The sequence below is a fragment of the Dromaius novaehollandiae genome, chromosome W (genome assembly GCF_036370855.1).
Source record: "Dromaius novaehollandiae isolate bDroNov1 chromosome W, bDroNov1.hap1, whole genome shotgun sequence".
In the NCBI taxonomy this organism is placed as follows: domain Eukaryota; kingdom Metazoa; phylum Chordata; class Aves; order Casuariiformes; family Dromaiidae; genus Dromaius; species Dromaius novaehollandiae.
The window spans coordinates 60,842,594-60,858,346 of NC_088130.1; the positions used below are offsets into that span (position 1 = coordinate 60,842,594).

Consider the following 15,753-nt stretch of genomic DNA (forward strand, 5'->3'; position numbering starts at 1 on the left):
GGTTTTTTCCTCCCAGGAGGCACCGGTTCCCATGGGCCTGGTCAGGAGTCCTCCAGCTTCTGGCTGATAAATGGTTCTCACAGAAGGGACTGGGCTGAGAACAAAGCAGTCTGACCTTGCCGCTTGGCTTTATCACTTGACACCCACCAAAAGGGCACAAGCATCCTCCTGCCCAACACGGGAGATGATGGAGATGGGCAGTCCTGCAGCCCAGGGTGGATGCTTCATTTTTCCCCTCAGTCAATGCAAGGCTCCAGCAGCTCTGGGAAAACCACTGCCCTTCATAGCCTGACCCATTTGTTTCAGTGGCATCAGAAAAACAGATGAAAATGAGACTAAGTTTCTGGTCATCCCTCCTCGAGTGGCTCTAAATCTCCGCATCCCCACTGGGCTAATACCTTGCTCCTTGCAGAGCATGAGACGTGCCAACATGCCGACTCAGGCCTGGAAAGCAGCACAGACACACCACCACCCTTTCCTAATCCCTCACAGCTCTATTGACATGCCACGGTGAGAGCAAACGTCTCCATGGGATCTTGATGTGTTTTTAATGCATTAACTCCATGCCGGAGGGCAGCCACCAAAAAGCTTCATCTCTCACTTTGCTCCTTCGCTCAGTCCCCCCTTGCTCTCCCTGTCGTCTTCCCTGGTTGCCCTCCTCTTTCCCTCCTGGAGCGGCCCAGTGCAAGGACTTCAGAGGACGGATTTGCCCATGTAAAACCCATTTTGATGTGTGGCCAGGAGCAGAGCTACACCAGCCGGACCCCAGAGGAGCAGCGCTTGGAGCACAGCTGTGGCATTTCCACCACGCTGCACGCGTGCTCGCGGCCGGGTTCACGCTGCACATCATCCCTATGCCCCATCCCTCCTCCCCGCCCCGGCGGTGCTGCCGGGAAGGGAGCGCACACAGGAGACCTGATCTCAGCTCTCCATCGTCGGTATTTGGTGATGGTGGGTGGAAAACGAGGCGGAAGAAGGGAGATGGCTTTTCAGGACTAAACTCAGCAGTTTTCCATGCAGCTGGCTCCAGGCTGGGACATTGCCCCTCTCGGGGGAAGTGGTGCAGGAGATGTCTCCCAGCTGAGACAATGAGGCTGGGTATTAGGTGTTGAGCAGTGCCAAGCGGCAATACCCAACACATACTTGCTCCCCAGGCTGAAATCTCAGCCCAGCACACTGGTCTGAGTGTTAAAGACCCTGAACAAGCTCTCCGCAACCAAGTGGCAGTGTGGCTTTGGGCTTCCCCAAAGGCCTTGCTGTGGGAAGGTGGCTCCTAGGGCTCAGGACAGGGGTGACCCTGCTGTCACAGCACAGGGCAGGGAAAATGCAGGCAATTCCCCTCATAGCGGCATCAAGCTCTGACAGCCTCAGTTTCCCTTCAACACTGCCAGGCCAAAAGCAAGGGGACAGCTCCCTTCCAGCTGCTCCGCTATCCTGCACTGGTCTAGATGCTTGTAATCTCTTCCCTGTAAATCCAACGATACACCCCACATTTGGTTTTTTTGTTGGTGGAGGGTTTTTTTTTTTTTAGTAGAGCTGCATTTTAACCACCAAAATATAAAAGGCTCCAGGGCTCTATAGCAAGGCAGTGAGGGTTCCTATGCATTGCAATGCATTTGCATCCCAGCTGCACAGAGCCGCAGCCACCAGCTGCTTCGTCTGCACTGGCTCAGTCCCGACTCCTGCAGACACGAGCCGCCCTCGCCTTCCCATGCCTAGCAAAACCGCTCCGTCTCTTCCGCTTGGGCTTTCCCACCCCCTCATACACAAGTTAAAAATACCCAAGCAAGCGGAGGTGGATCTGTCGCCTGTTGCAGGGAACGGGGGGAAGCTTGGTGCAGCCCAGATGCCAGGGTCCAGCTCTCACAGCCATTGCCGGCTCCCCAGGAGAGCCAGCCATATCCCCATGCTTCTCCTCCTCAGGCTACAGGTGACACCACCTCTGAAGTTCTCCACAGCAGGAAACATTTTTGGAAAAAAAATAAAAATAAAAGATAGCCCACCCACCACTTACCCCAGCTCAGAGCTATTCTAGCAGCAGCTAATCTCCAGCAGCTGCTACCTGGCAGGAAGGGCAGCCCGCGTGGGCACCTGCGGTCCTCAGCATACACCGTCTCCCTAGCTTTCATCCTAAATCACAACGCAACAAACTGGCTGTTCATTAGGCACTGTTTAATTAAGCAATATGGATCCTGCCTTGATATTTACAATCCCACTTGTTCTGATTTATTAGAGAAAGTGTCTTGTTTTTAAAGACGGCAACTGTAAAGTTTAATACCGCTTGACTTATTGCAAGTTTCATTTACGGCTCTGGGCTGACGCGATGCGGACCAGGCACGGAGCCGGTGGCCTATTAAATCAGAGCTAACTATGCGTGCAGGGAAAGATGACTAGCTTCGTTACAACCGGTTCAGTGGTTAATTACCCCAATCTGGATTCACATATTTAAGCCAATTCGCTGCCGCTTTTCCAGGCCCTGGGGAAAGCCAGGCAAATCTGAAGCTGGGTTGTCGCAAATGTGCTCACGAAGGGACGGCGACTGCAAACGAGACGGTGGCAGAGCCGTGCCGCATCCCTTCGCTTCCCAGCACCCAAACGCTGCACAGGCACTGGCTGTCCCGGGAAACAATAAAAAAGTTTGCAAAAGGCCTGGCTCTGAGCTGGGGCATCTCCCTTCCTCCTGTCCCCATGCTGAACGATGGCTCCAAGCTTGAAGGTCACCCCATGAGCTACGCAGGTCCACGCACTGCTGCCCACCGCCATCGCGTGGGACCGCAGCTTCCCGGCGATGCTGGGAGAGCACTCGGACACCTGCAGCCCAGGTGGAGGCCTGAGCCTGGGTGATGAGACTGGCTCTGTGATGGGGTGAAGCATGGGAGGAGGGGGCTCAGCACCCACCTCCAGCCCGGCTCCGAGCTCCCCTGGAGCCGCACACTGTCCCGGCAGGGCAGTGATACAGGAGCAATGCACGGACCTGGGGAGGGTGAAGCAGCACTTGCCAGAAATTGTTGTTTAGCAGGTAGCAAATCAGTCCGGAGGAGAACATTCACCTCCTTGCAAGATATTTCTAGCCCCCAGGAGACCAATTACAGACTTCACAATAATACAGGCCTCGTTAGGGAGCTAAGAGAATGGATCTTTGGTGACAATTAAAAAAAAATTGCCTTAGAACACGACAGCAGACAGTGCTTAGCACCCAGCACCACGCGATGAACATCCCCATCGGGGCACACCCCGACCTGCACCCTCCAAATCGGCCCCAGTGCCAGCCCTGCATCACTGCCCGGGACCGACCCCTGCAAGGTCCCTGGGTTTTCCCCAGCCCCAGGAGCAAGGGGAAGGGGCTGCAAGGGGGAAGCAGAGACCACAGAGCTGTTTGCAGCATCCCTCCAGCCCGGAGGCCAGGCTGTTGCTCCCCCAGCCCCACAGGGTGGGCACGGAGGGGCTGGCAGCACGGTGAGCTCAGCCGGACCCACCCGCATCCCCTTTGGGCTCAGCTTCACCAAAAATCCAGCCCCTCGCTGCATCCCATCAGCACACGCAGCCCCGTAGAGCACCCCGGTACCTGCTGGTGTGCAGCGGGCAGGAGGGCAGCCACGGCCCCAAGCAGAGTGGAGGAAGAGGAGCAGCGCCGTGGCTCAGTCCTGCCCTGGAGCAGAGGCTCTGCGCGCTCAGCCTCTGCCTGCGGCCAGGGAGCCACAGCCAGGAGTCTCCATGCAGCAAGTTTGCCAGGCCTCAGCCCCCTCCTAGGAGGGCATGGGTAAATCTTGAGCGGCACAAACACCTCTGTGCTGTCAGCTCCTTCCTGAGCCTGCAGCTCTCAGGGACAGGCTCAGAGCTCCCTCCAGGGAGGAAGAGGAGGCAATGCAGAGCCACAGACAGCAGCAGGTGGCACAGGACTACCTGGCACCTCCTTTGCAGTCCCCAAGGTTATTAGCCCCGCAGCAGTTACGGAAGAGACCCCTGCACACACCCGTACCCTCCCATCTGGGGCCAAGAGCCACCAGGCCGCAGGCAGACGCGCTTTGCTTAAGGGTTTTATTGGACAGAGGGGCTGTGCCCTTCCTTGGGGCGGGCAAACCCACCAGCATCATTCCCAGCTCCACCAGTAAGAGACTGGTTTGGGAGGAGGGTAAGCCCTTCAGTGCTGATAACAGCACTCTATGGAGGAAGGAAGACACAACGTGGGATGAGGAAGGAGACAGCGGGAATAGTATCACCTGCACATGGATGCAGCAGGATTAGGACCGGGGTTACCTGTACACCAGCAGGCAAAACTGGCCCACAAGCCAGGCCCAGCTGTGACAAGGCTCAGGAGAAGGAAGGAAACGAGAGGGCTCACAAGTGACGTGAGACAGGCCTCAGCCTAGCTCTCCCCGCCATCCAGTGACTCCTCGTCCTGGCCCTGCCAAGCAAAGCCAAGGGCCAACTCCACTGCCGCTCCTCACGATGCCTCCTTGGGCCTGTGCTTGTAGTGCACCTCGGGGAGGTTCCTCAGGCGCTCAGCAGCCTGCGGGGCAGAGTACGAGGGTCAGCCGGGCAGATCCCAGGGATGGCTCCGGCACGGGTCGCTGCGGCTCCTGCTAACATGGTGCCCTTCCCACCCCCTTCGCCAGCCCTGCCCCACGCTCACCTGCTCCGGCGTGAGGTCTCTCTGTGCCTGGGCGAGCATCTCATAGCCGACCATGAACTTGCGGACAGTGGCAGAGCGGAGCAGGGGTGGGTAATAGTGGGCATGGAGCTGCCAGTGCCCACAGTCCTCCTCCAGGTAAGGGCCCGTGGGGGCTCCTGCCAGGTGTGCAAGTGCTGTGCGTGAGACCACGCCCTGCCCAGCTCCCTGCCCCACTGGGGAGGGGACAGGGACACAGAGGACACGGCACTCCAGCCCCACACTGAAAACCCAAAGGGCACAAGCATCACAGCCTTCAGGGCACTGAGGGAAAGAGCCAGAAGACGGGAGCATGCAGCTCCTCTGCCTCTGTATCCCTGGTGCTTGGACCCCCCCAAGTGATCAACAACATGAGTAGGGGAAACTGAGGCAAGGTGGTCTGCATGCCCTCCCCACAGCTGTATCCCACTCCCCAGCAGAGCTGGGTACTCAGCCTCCCCACTAACCATCACGTCCTCTCCCCTTCCCATGCTGTGGAGGGAACCCAAGAGTCCTGGCTTTCCACGCCAGCTCCTCATGCCTGAGCAAACCAAGCCTGGCCCAAGCAATGGGTCTGATCCTCTGCCAGGAGCAGACGGGCACCACAGGGTGAATGAGATGGTCCCAGGCATCTACCCAGCTCCCCCAATCCAGCCACTCACCGTGCCAGCCCATGGAGTAGGGGAAGGAGACTTCGAAGAGGTTGTCATACTTGATGAGAAGCCTCTGCATGATGGACGCCAGGCCTGCAACGGAAGCGCCAGCGTAGTCGCTCCTTGAGCTGGCCAGCCTGCCTCTCCTCGCGGCCCAGAGGGGGGGCAGTGCAGCCGGCTGGGGGTGTTCACCCAGGGCACCCCTCCCCGGGCAGCGCCGCCACAGCGAGCTGCCATCCGAGCTCGCCAGGGACATCAGTGACAGCGAAGAGGGATAGGCTGGCCACCTGCTCCCCTTCCCGCATATTCAGATGCACAGTGTCTAGGCAATGAGGCTGGAGGAGCACCCGGTCCTGATCAGCCAGCATTGCAAGAGCATCGGGCGCCATGTGCTTCACCACCCCAAAAAGGGTTCTCGGTCCCCCACCAGTATGGTCACATCCCGGACACCTGAGTTCTGTCCCCACCTGCGCCACGCCAGGGAGGTTGGACGGGACGGGCTCGCCTGCCAGCCCAGAGGATAACAAACAGGGAGCCCAACTCCCACTGAGCTGACCCCTGCCCATCCCGCACCCAGCCCTGCTCCCCGTGGGGATGCAGGACCCTCCCGCATCAGCCAGGCTGCTGGGGGGAGTTTCCTCCTAACAGCAGAGGGGACCATGCACCACCCAGCCAGACCAAGCAAGAGTAACGGGGTACAAAGCCACTCACTGTCCCTCTCGCCCTCGCGGAGGTCCTGCAGGCGGCAGACGTGACGGCGAGGCAGCAGCAGGGTCTGGAAAGGCCACGTGGCCCAGTAGGGCACCACGACCAGCCAGTCCGCGTTCTCCACCACCAGCCGCTCCTGCAAGACACACCACTCGACGGAGCCGTGCGCCGGCTCGTCACCCCACAGACCCCAGCCCCGGGCTCACGTGCTCCCAGCTCCCACGGGCCCCGCTGCTGGGGGCTGGAAGGAGTGGGGGCCCCGTGCTGTCCCCCCAGCACATCCATGCTGCCAGCTCTCAAGGGAAGGCACAACAGACCCGTCCTCACCTTCCTGCGGGCCTCCTGCTCGGCGTACTCCAGCAGCATGGGCACGCCGTGCTGGCTCAGGTACTCCCGCTGGGTCCGCTCTTCCAGCTGGGCCTCATTCGGGAGGAAGCTGCTGGCCCAGATCTGGGAGGGGGGAAGCAGGGCACAAGGACACGGTTACCTGCCCCCCCCCCCCCATTCTCCCTGCCTTGGATGAGATCTTGCCCACCTGTGCCCACCCTATGGAGCCTGCCTAACTCCCAGCCTACCGAGACCCCCAACCCAAATCCAGGTCAGGACCCCCTCCCTCTTCCAAAGCTTGGGGATGGAGGTAGGGTGGGGGGCACCACAAAATACGTGGAACAAAAAGCCTTCCTGACCCTCCGGGGACAGGCCTGAAGCAAATAGGACAACCTGAGGCAGGGCTGGGAGCACCAGGATGGACGGGCAGCTCTGCAGACCCTCACCATCCCCTCCCAGCCGCTCCAGGCTCGTATCACAGCCCCCTCACTAAAACCTGGTCAAGCTGGGGTCAAGCTGGGGGGCATCTGGCCATGCCCCCCCCAGCAAGGGGCTCTGAAACCCTGGGTACACAGGGATGCCCAGCCCAGCTCCCCATCTGCAGGCCCGTGCTGCCACCAAGCGGATAGCCAGACGCGCGGCAGCCGCAAGGGACAGTCCCCAAGAGGGGAGGTGGTCGGACGGGCACCGGGGAGGGGGTCCTCCTCGCAGGAAGCGCTGGGGCTGCTTTGGGCCCAGGCACCCAGTTCAGGGCAGGATCTGTGTTCGCTCGCCCCGCGAGCGTTTGCCGTCGCGGGGTCCCCCAGGGGAGCTCCCGGCTGGCCTGGGACACCGGCGGGACGGCCGGGCTCGGCACTCACCTGGCAGTGGGGGTGCGGGTTGGAGCAGCCCATCATGGCTCCCTTGTTCTCGAAGATCTGCGGGGCGAGACGTGCCAGAGAGCGGGTTGGCGCGGGACCCCCCAGCGTCGCAGCCCCCCACCGCGGCGTGCACGCACCTGCACCCAGGGGTAGGCAGCGCCCAGCTCGGCCGCCAGCTCGGCCCACTTGTCCACGACGGCCCGGACCTCGGCCGCAGACATGAGGGGCAGCGTCAGGTCCGACCGCGGGTGGAAGCACATCACCTTGCTGTGGAGGAGGCAGAGAGACACGGGACTGGGGGCGCCCGGGCTCACCCCCCGCCCCCGGCGCCGCCTCGAACACCCCACGAGGACCTACCACGCGCCCCGGGCAGCCGCCGCGCGGAACAAGGGGTGGTCGCTGCCGCCTGCGGAGGGACAGAGGACAGATGGGGTGGCTGAGCCACGGGCACCCCCTTGGGCCCGGCCGGCAGCCCCCCAGCCCCATGGTGGCCGCCATGGGGCCTGCTGGCACACGCAAGGCCTCACCCGGCTCAGGGGCGTCCGGCTGCAGGGCAGGGAAGTCGTTGGGGAAGACGAAGGTGCTCTCGTACGGGGGGTTCACCTGCGCGGGGCGAGGCGGGCGTCAGGGGCGCAGGCAAGGGGGGGGGTCCCCCAAACCCGGTGCCGGCCGGCGGGTACCTCGCCATTGGCCCGCCTGGCGCCAGGGCACAGGGGGTTGTTGGGGTCCCAGGGGGGCACGTCCTCGGCGGGCGGCTCCTCCACCTGCCCCTGCCAGGGCCGCCGCACGCGGTGGGCCGACACCAGCACCCAGTCGGCCCGCAGCGGGTTGTAGCGAGTGTGCTGGTGCTCTGCGGGCAGAGAGGGCCGCGCCGTGGAGGGGCACCGCGGGGGCACCACCGCCACCCCCCCCGGGAGCTTGGCCCGGGGACATGGCAAACTCCCGCTAGCCCCAAGGCCGGAACCACTAGCCAGGGGCTAGTGCGAGGCCACCCCAGCGCCGGGGAGGGGGGAGGGCAGGTGGCCCCTCCCGCCCCCTCTTCCCGCCTCGCCCCACTGGCGGCGGCGCTGCCCCCGGCGGGGCCCCGCAGCCCCGGCGCGCCCCGACCCCGTACCGCTGGCGCGGAAGGGCCCGGCCGCCTCCATGGCGCTGCGCGGCCCCGCCCCGCCACGCCGGCCCCGCCCCCGCCCTCCTCGCCCCGCCCCCTCCAGCCCCGCCCCCTGCCCTGCGCGCCCCGCCCCGGTCGGCCGAGCCCGCCCCGCCCCGCCGCTCCAGCCCCGCCCCCCGCCCCGCCCCCGCGGCGGCGGCGGCCCCGCGCGCCGGGCTGGGGCTCGGGCTCGCGCGGGCGGGCGCGGGCGCGCGGGCATGGCGTGGGCGCGGGCGCGGGCGCGGCGGGGGCGGGGCGGCGGGGCGGGGCGGCGGCGGGCGGGCGGCATGGGGGTGCCGGGGCCGCGGGCGCTGCGGGCCGGGCTGGCGCTGGGCGCCCTGGCGCTGCTGCTCCAGGGGCTGCGGGCCTGGCTCGCCGCCAAGCGCTACGAGTTCCAGGCGGCCGAGATCGCCCAGCTCGCCCGGCACCACGCCGGTACGCGGCCGCCGGCCCGGGGCAGGCCCGAGCGGGCGGCGGGGCAGGCCCGAGCGGGCGGGGGGGGCCGGGGGGCCGGGCCCGGGGGAGGTGCCGGGCCCCGCGGCCGGAGGAGGGCGGCTGGGGGGCCGGCAGGGCCTCACGGCGACCCTCGGGTGCTGCAGGGCTGGACCACGAGCTGGCTTTCTCCAAGATCATCGTGGAGCTGCGGAGGAAGCACCCGGGCCACATCCTGCCGGACGAGGACCTGCAGTGGGTGTTCGTGAACGCGGGCGGCTGGATGGGCTCCATGTGCCTGCTGCACGCCTCGCTCACCGAGTACGTGCTGCTCTTCGGCACCGCCGTCGACACCGGTGGCCACTCGGGTAAGGGGGCTCGCGGCGGGGGGCTGGTCCCAGTCCCGGTCCACGCTCTTCAGTGCCTGCCCGGGCTGCGCCGAGGCCGCGGGGCCGGTGTCCTTCCCCACGGCTCCTTGGCTCTGAGCTCAGCCGCCGAGTTGTCCCCGTCCCCTCGGGGCAGGCTCGCGCTGAGCCGGTGCTGCCTGTGCTCTCGCAGGTCGGTACTGGGCGGATATCTCTGACACCGTCATCTCGGGGACCTTCCGGCAGTGGAAGGAGGGAACCACCAAAAGTGAGATCTACTATCCGGGTAAGCCCAGGGGCAGCGGCGCCCTACGGGTTGCACGCGTGCCTGTCCGTAGCCACGTCGCTGCTGTGACGCAGGGCCTCCCCCTTGCAGCCGGCAGGAGCCAGGAGCTCAGGATGGGGGGCTTCATCACCCCTGAGCAGCTCCCAGCATCTTAGTGGGTGCCAGTAACAGAGAAGTGGCTGGTCACCCCAGCGAGGGGTAACCAAGGCTGGAGAGGGCTTAGAGGCCTGCCCGGCGTGGGGCACATAGTTCGGGGTGCTCAGCCCTGCAGTTTTGGGGCCCGCACATCCCCTCTTTGGGCACGATCCAGGAGCACCACCCACCGGTGGGAGCAACACCGCGGCCATGTGTTGGCAGGGGACACCATCGTGCACCAGGCGGGAGAGGCCACGTCCGTGCAGTGGAGCGCGGGCACCTGGATGGTGGAGTACGGCCGGGGCTTCATCCCCTCCACGCTCGCCTTCGCCCTGGCTGACACCCTCTTCAGCACTCAGGACTTCGTCACCCTCTTCTACACCCTGCGGGTCTACGCCAAGGGCCTGCTCCTGGAAGCCAGTGCCTTCTTCAGCACTATGGCTTGCTGAGCCCGGCTCGCCGGGGTGCTCTGCAAGGTAGAGCCGGCTCCTCTTCTCCCAGCCTTCCTCCCTCCTTCTCCTCCTCCTCCTTCCCGGGACCAGGCTCTAGCAGAGGCAGCAGATCCCCTGCGCCTCTCCCACTCTCTCCGACCTTCCCCCCGTGCCCGCTCGGCTGAGCACCAAGCCGACCTTGCACCCTGCACCAGCGGGTGCCAGGACGGATGGACCGTGGCAGAGTCGCAGCAGTGCGGATCCCCAGTTCCCTCTCCCCCTCGCCTGTCCCCTTTAGTGCAGAGCCTTCTCCCGCTTTTCCATCTGCCAGGGACAGCTGCCTTGCACCAGAGCGGCCTTGCGAGACATGAAGGCCCCTTTGTGCTCTCAGAGGAGCTGGGGCTGCCCGTCCCCAGGCTCCACAAAATTCCCGCAGCTCCTGAGACGTGAGGAAGACAATGCCAGTGCAAGCCAGGCTGCACCATCCCTCTCAGGGCAGGGAGCGTGGGGAAAGCTTCCAGAGACGCGTCTCTGCGGGCAGCACGCGGCGTAGAGGGACGCTGCGAGGCTCCCCATCTCCTCCTGGGCTGGCGAGCTGCCCCGGGCTGCGGTCAGTGCAGAGAGCAACCTGTCCAGCTGGCAGCTCCTCCCGGTGGCTCGGAGCCCGGCTGATGTGTTTTGGCAGCACACAGTGTCCCCCTGGCACAGGCCAGAGGCCACTCTGTGCTGGGACCCCCAGGCAGCCGGGGGACGCCCGGCCTCTGTGCCGGAGGTCTGTCCCAGCGTGCAAGTCGCTCAGAGGGGCGGAGGCTGGAAGAGGGTCCCTTTCCCCTGGTCCCCCCCCCCCCATCCATTCCCCCAAAAGGGGAGCGCCACCGTCTGTCGCCTTAACCGAGAGCCCATTCTGCGGTGGCCCCCAGGCTATGCACATAGGTAGTGTCTGCGGGTGCTGGGGAGCACCAGCCGGGAGGTGCTGTGGGCGCCCAGACCTCTATATTAGCTCAGGACAGGACCTCACCCCTCCGAACACTTCCCCTGGCTGAGATACCCCGGCCCCGACGTCCCTGAATCTCCCGTCCCTGCTGCCTCCATCTCTAACTAATGGGTTGATGGAGGCGCTGACCGGAGGCCTGCCGGGGGGACGGCAGCCCTGCTCCCCGCAGGAGCGGAGAGCCCGGATCAGCTCCTTGCTCAGCCCGGGAACGGCCCCACGGAGCACCAGGGTCCGGCCATGGAGGGAGCTGGCACAAAGGGAGCGAACAGGGCATGCAGCTGGGAGCCCCGGGCCCCCCCAGCTGCACCCCAGCTCCGCTCACTGCTAGGCTCCTTGGTGGAGGGCTTTAACCTCAGCGCGGTTCCCAAAGTGATGTGGCCACCCTGGCCACCAGGCCTGCAGCCTGTCCCTCCTGCTGCTCCTCAGACTGTCCTCGTCCCACCAACCAGCAGCCCTGCACATGGGCTACTTCTGAACTTGCCACTCAAAAAAAAAGATGTCAGTAATAAACATGTTCATCCGACCAGTTTGGGCTCTTGGGAGAGTCTCTGGAGCGTGCTGGGGTGCGGGAAAGGCACTGGGTCAGGCTCTGTCCGGGTGCTCCTGGCTCAGCGTTGGAGCAGAGGGTGCCCTTGGTGGCTGGGAGGAGCTCGGCGTCCCCCACCAGCCCTGCCAGATGCCAGGCTGAGCCCCTGCAGTGGGTCCCAACCTGGGCCATAGGATCTGGGAGGGTGGGTGCTGGGCGGGATCGGGTGCTTCTCCATTCCCACAAGCCGGCAGGAGATGGTGCTGTTACTCCTCTTTCCAGCGCAGTTGCTCAGGACTGAAAGCCTGAGCTAGCCGTCACGGCTGCCTTTGCACTGGGGACCCAGGAGTCCGGAAAGCTCTCTCCTTCAGGGGACAGTGCCCATGGCAAAATGGTCGATGCCAGCTCGCAGTGTAGACGTGCCTGGTTGGGGGTCCGGTTTGGGGCCTCCCCCGGCGTGCGTCCCTGGGCAATGCTCTGGCTGCATGTTTGATGGACCAGGCGTGGTGAGATGTTCCTTCTGCGCAGCCTGGCCGCGTGACGAGGCCTTTGGGGCAAAGCACGCTGGAAAACATCTGCGCGTGGGAGGGGACTTGAGGGGCTCCTCAGGGATGAGTTCGGAGGCACGTGGTGCTGCCCAGCTCCAGCCGCTTGGACGCATGTCCAAGCTGACCCTGAGGAAGGGGCAGACTCAACGAGGGGGAAACGGACCTGAAGGGCAGAGCTGAGCCATTCTGGCTGGGCTGGACCCCAAACCTTCAGCCTGAGCCACCAAGTCTCCCCGTCTGCAGTGACTGCTCCCCTGTGGTGACGTAGCTGCCACCACCTTCTTCCTCTGCCTCCGCGGCTGATGCCGATGGCTGTGCCATGATGGTGTTGGTACCATCACACAGGCCGCTGGTCTGCCACGGTGTCCCCACAGGGAGGGCAGCGAGGCAGTGTCCCCCCATGCTGGGACAAGGTGGGCCACGAGCGCGTGGACAACCAGATGTGGAGATGCACACGCGCGCCCCAAGCATGCACGTGGGCCGTCGCTTGTGCACGGGACTGGCTGCAAGGACCTCTGCGGAGCCGTGCACGTCCGTGCAGAAAGGGCACCAGCGGTAAGCGCAGGGTGTACGGGCAGGGTGTGCGTGCGCGTGTGCGTGGCCGGGTGCAGGCAGCCCGGTGGGGTGCCGGCACCCGGCCCCGCGGGTTTAGCGGGCGGCCGGTCGAGGAATATGAGTAATCCTGCGTCGGCGTGTGCAGGAAGGTGCTAACTCAGCAGCTCGTATCAATACCGCTCCACTTACAGCGAAGGCCACGTAATGAAAATCCAATGGGCGCGGTGGTGGGAGTAAATAAGTATGCCATTAAAATGAGAAAATCAAAGCTCTGGACAGGTCTTTTCTCTTGCCCATTGATTTCTTTTATTACGGAAATATTGCTGCTAAATAACATTAGTGTGAACAATCTCAGCGGTGTTTTCCACAGCGGCCGTGTCAATAACCCCCTTGCGGGCGGGGGTATCCCAGCCCCTGGCCGGGCTGAGGGCTGCCAAAAAGCAGCCCTGCCCCTTGGGGCTGGCATTTGCAGCCTGTTACGGAGCAGTTAAATGTCCCCAGCAGACAGGGATCGGTCCCTTCCTCCCCTCTCCTCCTCCTTCAGAGCCATCCATGCCCTTACTCATGCTGGAGTGACCCATCTCCCCAAGGCTTGAGATCATTTGACTCAGGTTGGGAAACTGAGGGACAGGGTGGGGGACAACTCACCATGGTCACCCAGGGCTGCAGTCAGGGTGCCCCTTGCCCCCTTCGGAGAGGCAATGGGGGGCTGGATCCGGTGCCTGGGGGGGGTAACAGCACCCTTGGGCAGGTGGCTCCTCTCATCCCACGCGTTGCTCATGCTCCACTGCTCGACAGGTCCCTTCATCCCAGCATGTCGCCCCAGCCAGCAGGGCTGTACCCAGAGCAACGCCCCCCAAATTGCCCCACTGCTCGACAGGTGTCCCCGAAGCTGCTGGGTGCTGCTCCAGTGGTGCCGAGCATGGCTCCGTTATCCTGTGCCACCGCGGCTCCGGCGTGACTTCTCCTCACTCCAGAGCTCCTGCCGGGTCTTCGGGGACAGGAGCAGGGCCCATCCGGTTGCCCGCATGCGGATGCCCAGAACCCTCTGAGATGCCAACAGGGATGTCCCTGCAGGGCTGGTGGATGTGACCAGGACAGATCTGTAGACTTAGGTACCGGTACCTGGAGGCCAGGTGGGACTCCAGAGCACCTCAAAGGACACCAAACCCCCAAGGGGTGGCTGGAGGTGATCAAGGGCTCCAACTCGGTCCCCTTGCTGAAGGGCTGCTCAGGTCTCCTCCCAAACCAGCTCCAGCACCCTGGGCCCCAGAGCCCCATGCAGACAGATGCACATTGCTGCCCACCGAGCACCTTCCCCTGCGGCTCGCTCTATCTTGCCATCCTGGCGCATGCAGTGGGTATTGATCAGCCCCCAGGATCTATCTCCCGATTCCTCCTGCAGTATCTCTCTCTTTGGAGTATCTCTCCATCTGCTCCGCTGTCTGCCGTGCCCGTCTATACCTACAGTATCTATCCGCCGCTGCCTCCGCCGCAGCCGTCAATACCTGTTTGTCTGGGGGATCTCTCTTTCTCTCTAGCCGGGAGCGTCACCAGAGCCTGGCGGTGCAAAGAGGCTGCTGAGTGGGGACACGGCCTTCCTCGCTGCCTCGGGGGCCTGAGCACGGACACACCTCGTGACACGTGTGCAGAGCCCACCCAGAGCTGCTGCTGCCACCACAGAGGTTGGAAGGAGGAACCGAGCAGAAACCAGCCGGCGGCACCTTGCCCCCTCGCCCCAAGCGGGGGGAGCTCCCCGGACGCCTGGGTCCCCAGGGGCCACAGAGCAGCCCCATTGTCACCATGGTGCCTGATGCGGGGCACATCAGGGCCAGCGGAGCACAAAATCCGCTGGGCAACGAGACACCGGGGGGAGAGGATGGGCCAGGGCGAGCTCTAGCTGCCCAGACCTGAAACGGGATGGCCGACAGCTGCTTTATCTCCTGTGCAAAGATAAACAGCGCCCGGGGGCCCTGCCGGCTCCGGAGCCGCCCTACTCTCCCAGCGGTTAGGGACGAGCCAGGGACGGGGACGGGGCGCATTTTCCAGACGAGCCTGCGCCGAGGAGCCAGGCTGCGGGGATGCTCCTGGCAGGGCAAAGCCCCACGTTTGCCATGGGACCTGGCACCCCCAGAGCGATGTACCAGTGGGGGTATGGGTGGCAGTGGGGCCAGGGTGCTGGGCGCTTGCCCCAGCTTGCGGCTTCACCCCACGTCCAGATGGGGCAAGTCCCACCCAGTGCCTCAGTTTACCCAACTGTAAGCAGGGACACGGGGCAAGCTGGCGGTGCTGAGCCCCCCGTGATGGAGCGATGCGTGTCCTCATCCTGCCCACACAGAGAAGGGGCCGGGGCTCTGCAAGCCTGTTTGGGGGTCTAGGCCACGCCACGATGCAGTTGGGCTGCCCTGCAGAAAGAGGCAACCCCAGGGACCAGCGATAGGCGTCAGGACCAGGATCAGGCCCCAGCTGGGCACCCCCTGAGTGTACGCGCATGCCCTGGGATGGGTGCTAGTGCTGCTGGGGAGCCTGGAAGCACTGCCTGAGTCACCGCAGGGACGAACGGGTGCTGGAGGGAGAGGGGGCAACCACACGTGTGTGTGCACGCGTGTGCATGTGCACCTGTGTGTGTGCACGGGAAGGCATGCAAGTGTGTGCATACGTGTGTGTGCATGCCTGGATGTTTGCAACACGCATATATATGCGTGCACATGTAGGTATGCACACGCATGCCAGCCAGGCTAGTCTTGCTTGAAGAACAAGAACGGAGCAAACGCAACAACAGCAGCAGAGACCTGGATGCTGGGGGCTCCCCCGCTCTTGCAGGCAGCTCAGCACCCGCAGCTCGCCTGGAGCGCCCCTCGGCAGCCCGCACACAGCCGGGCATGCGGGTACCCCCACACGCCTGCCTGTGCACACACGGCACACGCTCACCTTGCCCCACGCAGGCCTCGCACACCCACAGGTAAACACACAAAATGCACACGCCCAGCTCCCGATGTGCACGTATGTGCACTTACTGCTGCTCCCCAGCAGTGCATACGGATACATGTGCACACACACGCAATGCACGCGCTCAGCCCCCTCCGGTAAGATGCATATATGCACAATTGCCTTTACACGTGTTTGCCCACCACGTAT

General features: G+C 64.1%; 2 protein-coding genes across 3 annotated transcripts; one reads left to right on the forward strand and one right to left on the reverse strand.

Moving 5' to 3' along the window:
• Window positions 1-2,157: 2,157 nt before the first annotated feature.
• Window positions 2,158-8,385, reverse strand: LOC112987807 (galactose-1-phosphate uridylyltransferase). Of its 2 annotated transcripts, XM_064501042.1 has the most exons (11): window positions 8,311-8,385; window positions 7,877-8,046; window positions 7,724-7,799; window positions 7,554-7,602; window positions 7,334-7,463; window positions 7,197-7,253; window positions 6,337-6,459; window positions 6,013-6,145; window positions 5,311-5,394; window positions 4,634-4,788; window positions 2,158-4,510 (listed from the first exon to the last, which is right to left on the reverse strand). In XM_064501042.1, exons 1-11 carry the CDS (start codon window positions 8,339-8,341, stop codon window positions 4,445-4,447), a joined length of 1,074 nt encoding a protein of 357 aa, XP_064357112.1. In that variant the 5' UTR covers window positions 8,342-8,385; the 3' UTR covers window positions 2,158-4,444. The 2 variants fall into 2 exon arrangements, with proteins under 2 accessions (XP_064357112.1, XP_064357113.1); XM_064501043.1 differs by lacking the exon at window positions 7,877-8,046 and having other exon boundaries at window positions 8,311-8,379.
• Window positions 8,386-8,581: 196 nt separating this feature from the next.
• On the forward strand, window positions 8,582-11,512 carry LOC112987791 (sigma non-opioid intracellular receptor 1). The gene is made up of 4 exons (XM_064501044.1): window positions 8,582-8,778; window positions 8,943-9,143; window positions 9,334-9,426; window positions 9,784-11,512. The coding sequence occupies exons 1-4, from the start codon at window positions 8,631-8,633 to the stop codon at window positions 10,008-10,010; spliced, it is 669 nt and encodes a 222-aa protein (XP_064357114.1). The 5' UTR covers window positions 8,582-8,630; the 3' UTR covers window positions 10,011-11,512.
• Window positions 11,513-15,753: the final 4,241 nt, after the last annotated feature.